Below are 7629 nucleotides of genomic sequence, written 5' to 3' on the forward strand. Positions count from 1 at the left end.
CACCAAAAAAAATTTTCCTCCTTTTCACCAATCATTTCATGATAATTAATGTAAGTAGAATAATGAGGAAACTCAAAAAATCATCAACACCTTATCGTCATGAAAAAAAACTTTACGATCAACATGATTAAGTTACAACAATTTTATAATGGATGATCTTTTTTTTGTTCACCAATGGATGATCTATTTAAAAGTAGTTTCCATAGACAATATAATTATAAAGAAATTTCTATATAGTTAATAAACAAACCGTTCAAATTTCGTAGAAGAACTCACCGATTATCGAATGAGAATAAAATTCATGGCATGAGAGCAGATATGGAAACTCACATAACTGTAGAGCAGTCATAATTAATAACCAAAGGTGCTCAGTAACACCAAAGTGCAGCAGTAATTGACTTTTTTTTTTCTCGTTCCATTATATGTTTAATATATTAAGATGAGAACTGTACCATGTCTAGAAAAGAGAAACAAAATAATATTGGCCTTTTGTTCTAAAGGGAAAGATAAGAGAAGGAACGTGTTAGTGGTGTTCAAAAAGAAAAAAAAAAAAGAAACGTGTTATTAGACAAGATGCAAATATTATAAGTCTGTTAATTTGAATTAAGCTTCTTCCTAGAAATTAGCGTATGTGATATGTCAGTGACACCTACCTGGAGGTGCATCCCACGTGATTATACGTCCTCGTTTGCATTATATTAGCATTTAATCTGTGACTGTGAGTGTAATCATTTGATAGTACAATATTACTGAAAATAATATATATATGAGAGATAAAGAAATAAACAGAAGTCCGTTAACAAATTTGCTCGTATTTTTTTATTCAAACATCTAATCAAATGTTTCAAAAAAAAAAACGAATCAAATATTTATTAAAAATACAAATTCAGAAAAGAAAAAAATGAGGATTTATCCAACTAATCTCTCTGAATTCTAATTACTTTTCATTTTCATGGGCCTTATAAGTTTGTTGTTTGTATAACAAAAAAAATGTGTTGTATAACTGTTGTAAACCTTAAATTCTCTTTTGGTAAAATAATTAACATTTTATCCAAAAAAAATGTATATATATATCAATTCAGATAATAAGAAAAACAAAAATTAAAGATATTAAGATATTACAAATATTACAAACATAAAACTAATGTATGAAATAATAACTACAAAACTAATTTAATACAGAATATGTATTGGGTTGGTTATCATATATACGGGATAATGAAATAAGTAAAATATCTTTACTTTTTACATTCATAATATAAAGAAGGAAATATATTTATTTTGTTATCAATGAATATGATTAAAATTAAAATATTTTAAAAATACAAACCGGAGGTACATAGCGTACAAAGATAATATTATTCAGAAGAGTGGTATAGACTAATCTAATTACAATTTTTAGTGCGTGGAATGTAAGAAACAAAAAAAAAAGATGATCTTCATGAGTTCATCCAAATGCATATTTTGATATCATCTTCACCAATAAAAACAGTATGTTATAAAATCATTGCCCCTAATTCTTTTAGTTCTAAGTTGGGAGAAAATGGTTATGCTTTCCTATCCCCCATTATAGGTTCGTCCACTTGATCTTGAAACAAAACTATTTGAATCTGAATATATTTTCCGTGAGCCATCTATGTAACATTAAAAATAATAACCATGGGTGACTGAAGTGGGGAATGGCTTCATCTTGGTCTAATCGGACTCATTAGCTTGAACTGATTTCATGCAAGAGTTTCATTTTCTAATAACTTAAAAATATTCTCGTGATTCGTGAATCTATATTCAGAAAATAATATAGTTGTAAGCTTATAAGATTTTCAAGGTAATCTAATGACATAACTTTGGTAGTCTCCAAAATATTGGTAGTCTAAGACCTAAAACCTCCACTTCCTTAGACCATCGCCAGCAGCAGCAACGTTAGAGGGTTGCTTTAAAAATATATATGTATATTATTTTAATTATATTTGTATATTTATTATAAGTAACTATTAATTGAACGACACCAGTCAGTTCTTTCTGAAAAACAATTCTTCTTCTCTCTCATTTCTATATTAATTTTTATTGATTAACCCCAGTGGAGATGCCCTTATGTTTCTTTGACAATTCACATGTTTGTAAGAAGGGAATGAGCTATAGATTTGTTTTGAATTATGATGATTAATTATCAGGTGACTTAATTATTAAAAAAGAAACCGTAATTAAACCGAATATATATATATATATATATATATAACTTAGAGAGATGTATTCAATTAAGTATTTGGAAGGAATTGTGTTAAAATGAATAATATTATGTTATTTAATCATATATTTTAAAATTTGTTGTTATATATATGTTATATTATTCCTGAATGTCAATGGAAATTTACAGTCATTACCTTTTTTTTTGGGGGGTAAACGTAATTTCAAATGTATTAAGCAATATATGATCTTTAACTGAATTACAAATTATTTTAGAAATTCAGTATACCAAAATCTAAATTGCATGGCTTTTAATGCAATTTCACAGTGTTTTAATAACAAATCATAACAACTTTTCTAAGTTCATTCATAATCGTCAATATCAAAGAAAAACTTACAAAAACTCAAATCATTTAAAATGTACGGTTTGAATACTTTTCGTTTAGAGCATTCCCATTCAACATTTCGTAGGGATGTCTTTTAATAAAAAAAAATAAAAAAAAATAAAAAAACTGAAGAAAGAGATAGGGACAAGGTCCTGCAGGAAATCCACAGAAACACTATTTCTGACCCTCTCTCCCTTATGTGTCACGATCTGATTGGTTCAATTTTTTTAAAAAAATAACTAATTAAATTAGATAATATTATTGTATTAAAATATTAATAAAATAAATCTGAGATCCTAATTTTAAAAGATGTGCTATGGGAATGTTCTTACATTCTCAAGTATATGATCATTATGATAATACTTTAATCGATTATTTGATGTCTATGCATGTGGTTACAATGTTTAATATAATTAATTTAGTTAATTAATTTTCTTATACTTTAATTTAGTTAATATTCTTATACATGCAAGTAATAAGTACCATGTCATTGTCATATAAACAATGAAGAGTTAATGTATGGTTTAATCCTTTGTAACCGAATAGAAATACTAATGATATATGTAGCATGCTGATGTGTAAGTCTTGTAGAGAGCCTTCCAAGTTCCAACTATTACATATAGGATTTGAATATTATAACCACTGTACAGCCTTTGAAAAAAATAACTAAACCATTCTAAATAAGAATTAGTTTAAAGCTTTGGACGCCAAGTGGTCTACAAATTATATAAAATTTGAGTAACCATTTCTGTCTATAAATATAGCTATATCATATATTACATATATATATATACACCATTTAAAAGTAAACCAATTTCCTCATTCTTTATCCTCCAAATCAAATTAAATCATCTCTTGTTTTCTCTCCCTACGTTTCTCTATAGTTATGGCTTCGTTACTTCTCAAATCTTCCAGTATTATCACAACTATCAGTCCTACCATGGTTGTCCGGTCAGTGTTACCCATTGGATCTTCTCTGCCTTCTATCCGCCTGAACCGTCCGTGCAAAAAAGTGACTTTGTTTGTCTCATGTAGCTCCTCTGAGTCGAAACATGCGGTAACTAGTGGCACTGACCTTAAACCCATCGTGGAACGGTGGCCTGAATACAAACCGAACAAGCTCCCCGACAAGAGGTATGTGCGTATATTAGACACGACGCTCCGTGACGGTGAACAATCTCCCGGTGCAGCTCTTACTCCACCGCAGAAGCTAGAGATTTCCCGCCAGCTCGCTAAACTCCGAGTAGATATCATGGAAGTCGGTTTTCCAGTGTCGTCTGAGGAAGAGTTTGAAACCATTAAAACTATCGCCAAGACCGTCGGGAACGAGGTTGTTTCTTCATTTGCCTCACATAAAAATATAATATAAATGGTTTATGATCAAGCTATATATATAGTTTATCTTATTATTTTTTTGACAAATGATGAAATTAGTATACTAATTAAATCTTAAAGAAATCGGGTATCAGAAATAAGTTATTAATAAAGATACAAACATAAAATTGAGTAATTGTCCAAAGTTGACTGACAGCAACGAATATAAATTAATATATTGCTGTCTTGCCTAGGTGGATGAGGAAACCGGCTACGTCCCGGTGATAGCCGCCATTGCACGATGCAAAAAAAGTGACATCGACGCGGCTTGGGAGGCGCTGAAGTACGCGAAGAGGCCGAGGGTGACATTGTTCACATCTACTAGTGACATTCACATGAAATATAAGTTGAAAAAGACTCAAGAAGAATTGATCGAGATAGCCGTGAGTAGTATTAAGTACGCTAAAAGCTTGGGCTTCACTGACATCCAACTTGGGTGCGAAGATGGTGGCAGGTATCTTGAAACCTTAAAAATATTTTGATTTGCTTTTTTTTTACGGCTATTTGGTTATACGTTACAAAGTCTTTGTTAGTAATCTTGCGTCGTTTCGATTTACGTACAATTTCTTTCTAAAATAACCTTTTACATGGAATCTGAAACAATTTAAGATCATATAGTCTAAAACGCTTTTAGCTGTTGAGTTATAAAATTTACAAAGTTGATCATTTCATATATCTATATAGATTTTAAAATACTATAGTGTACGTGATTTAGGTCGGATAAGGATTTTCTATGTAAGATTCTAGGAGAATCGATTAAAGCGGGGGCAACAACGGTGGGATTCGCGGACACGGTCGGGATCAACATGCCCCCAGAATTCGGAGAACTCGTGGCTTATGTCAAAGCTAACACTCCTAGGTCTGATGATGTTGTCTTCGCCATTCATTGTCACAACGACCTTGGTGTTGCTACCGCCAACACAATCTCCGTACATAATTACTCTCCCTTTTTCTGTGTTAGATTAACTAACAAAATCGCCGTAAAAAGTTATAATATCGAGGTGACAGAGTAATAAACATATAATATAGAACAATAAGTTTACAACATTTATACATGTATATATAGGGTATATGTGCGGGCGCAAGACAAATCGAAGTGACGATCAACGGAATAGGTGAAAGAAGTGGGAATGCGCCGCTTGAAGAGGTAAGATCGTCGTCGTCATCATGAGTATTTTCTAAAAATGTGCCCTTTCAATTTACTATGATTTTTTAAAAGACAAAAAAAAACATTACATAAACCCATAAAAAAATGAACAACAAACCAGAAACAAAGCTTTTAGTAATTACAAGTCATTTACAATAGATCTAGTGATAATATGTAATCGGTAAACTGAGGTAAAAAAATAGGAAACTATGGTGAAAAAGAAAAAAAAACAACAAAAGTTGAAGAAAATACAGAAAGGAGAAGATATAAGAAAATACAGGAAATTGAATCGCATGCTTCATGTGACTCTTAAATTAAATATTTAAAATGATAACAATCGAACCACCAAAAGAATTAGGTAACTTGATCCTTAAATTAAGTATTTAAATGGTGGACAAAAAAAAGCAGATGCTTTCATGTTCTTTATGGAAAGACTATTCTGTATGTAGGTCGTGATGGCTTTGAAATGTCGAGGAGAATATCTGATGGATGGTGTTTACACAAATATAGACACACGCCAAATTATGGCTACTAGCAAGATGGTAACTTCATATATTCAAATTGAAATTAATATATATATATATATATATATATATGTATTATAAATAAGTTTTGATGCTATACTAATTTTTTAGCCTTACTAATAATAATTGACCTAAATTAAATATGTAAATTCTTGCGCAGGTTCAAGAGCATACCGGCATGTATGCTCAACCACATAAACCCATAGTTGGAGACAACTGTTTTGTTCATGAGAGTGGCATTCACCAGGTTCCGTAATTTATAATTAATTATTATATATGGATGACAAGAAAAAAAAATATGGGAAATCGTTTGATGTATGTGTATGTATGGTGATTGTTCATACATTTTGCAGGATGGAATGTTGAAAAATCGAAGTACATATGAGATCTTATCACCAGAAGATATTGGGATCGCAAAATCTCTAACGTCTGGACTTGTTCTTGGGAAGCTTAGGTAAGTGATATTTCTTAGTTTTAGATTTACCAAAGCTGCGTACCGTTGTTAATTTAATTTAACTAAACATCAATGAATATATGCAGTGGACGTCATGCTATAAAAGACCGGCTGAAAGAGGTACGTACCCATGTGATTTCGTAATAGTTTAATCTTAAATCATATATTTATATATATGTTGTGTTTTTTTGTTTTTTGCATTCTCAGTTGGGATACGAAATTAGTGATGAGCAGTTGAAAGACATATTCTTACGATTCAGAGAGTTAACCAAACAGAAAAAGGTTTTATTTATATTTTGTATCTTCTCATAGTTCAAAATATTTTAATTATATATCATATTGTAACATAAATTACTAATGGAGTTTTAAAACTTTGATGAAAAATGCCGTCACACTCACTTAGTTTCAATTTGTTATTCTTTTCAGAGAATCACCGACGCTGATCTGAAGGCCTTAGTGGTGAACGGTGATGAAATCTCATCAGAGATATTCCACAACCTCATGTCAAGCCCTCAGATTCCCTCTGTGGTATAAGTTGGTGAAGACGTTTTGTATTTGTGTACTATACGATATTATGTTCCTTTTATTTTATATTAAATCAAGCTTTATTTGATATGCATGCATGCATGTCTTGTTATTCTAATGAATAAAAATAGTATTAACGGGGAGCGTTTCATTGTAATTTTATCAATATATGTTCTTGATGTTTACAAAAAACATTTCATTAATCCATCTTTAATTATCAATCCGCTGCTTGAAGATAAGTTCGTCCGAGCCATATAATTAGCTCTTGAAGAGTAGTTTTTTTGTGCTGAGTGCTTACATCAATTTAGTATGAGCGCTAATAAAGGTCCGTCATATGATACAAAATATTTGTGTCAATACAACATATTTCTCTTCTTTCATTTGTTTTCTTTGTTTTTGAACATAATTTATGTTCTCATTCTTTTCATTCATATAAAGATAAAGATTATTTTTCTTATTCCTTATTGTTCTTTGTTTTTGTTTACTGCTATTCCATACTTTTAATGTTTCTTATTCTTCTCTTTTTTCTTTTTGGCTGCAAATCTTTCCTCTCACGACCTACTACGAAATTTGTTAAATCAAATGTCCCCGACATGACAACTATACATTTGTACCATGTAATTTTGTCCTACATTGGGTCTGTTCGGCAGTTAGTTACGGCGACTATTTATTTATCACAAAATTACTTTCTGTGTTTCTTTTCTCATTTTTTCATTGGTTTTCTACTTTCTGTTGCAACGATTAGAATTTTTGATATTCAGAATTGCCGTTGAAAGCAGCTACACAACCAAAAGCTTTTGATTTGAAACGGCGACTGTCCCTAGTTTTTTTTTATTTAACAGATCTACAAAAAAAACAGATCAAATTGCCATTGACAAAAAATTTCAATTATGTACTTTTCTTATCTTCCTCTCTGTAAGATACAAGTTAACTTAAAAAACTCAGTCGTTTTAGTCACAGCAACTCTAAACTAACAGTGCCAGTGTGGTTTAAATTAAAACGCAACGAAAGTAATGTGTCCTGAACAAAAAACTT

The 7629-nt window shown here is 30.8% G+C and overlaps 1 protein-coding gene across 1 annotated transcript; it reads left to right on the forward strand.

Moving 5' to 3' along the window:
• On the forward strand, window positions 3350-6788 carry LOC104736316 (methylthioalkylmalate synthase 3, chloroplastic-like). The gene is made up of 10 exons (XM_010456279.2): window positions 3350-3900; window positions 4139-4398; window positions 4660-4873; window positions 5011-5091; window positions 5541-5633; window positions 5776-5862; window positions 5969-6069; window positions 6156-6189; window positions 6277-6351; window positions 6496-6788. Exons 1-10 carry the CDS (start codon window positions 3457-3459, stop codon window positions 6601-6603), a joined length of 1497 nt encoding a protein of 498 aa, XP_010454581.1. The 5' UTR covers window positions 3350-3456; the 3' UTR covers window positions 6604-6788.

The sequence above is a fragment of the Camelina sativa genome, chromosome 13 (genome assembly GCF_000633955.1).
Source record: "Camelina sativa cultivar DH55 chromosome 13, Cs, whole genome shotgun sequence".
Taxonomy (NCBI): Eukaryota; Viridiplantae; Streptophyta; class Magnoliopsida; order Brassicales; family Brassicaceae; genus Camelina; species Camelina sativa.

Bases quoted from the DNA above. Each gene is read 5' to 3' on its own strand.
- LOC104736316 (XM_010456279.2), top strand. From the start codon at position 3,457: ATGGCTTCGTTACTTCTCAAATCTTCCAGTATTATCACAACTATCAGT. The intron at 5,634-5,775 runs GTAACTTCATAT...ATTCTTGCGCAG, and splicing joins TTATGGCTACTAGCAAGATG to GTTCAAGAGCATACCGGCAT. The intron at 6,070-6,155 runs GTAAGTGATATT...GAATATATGCAG, and splicing joins CTTGTTCTTGGGAAGCTTAG to TGGACGTCATGCTATAAAAG.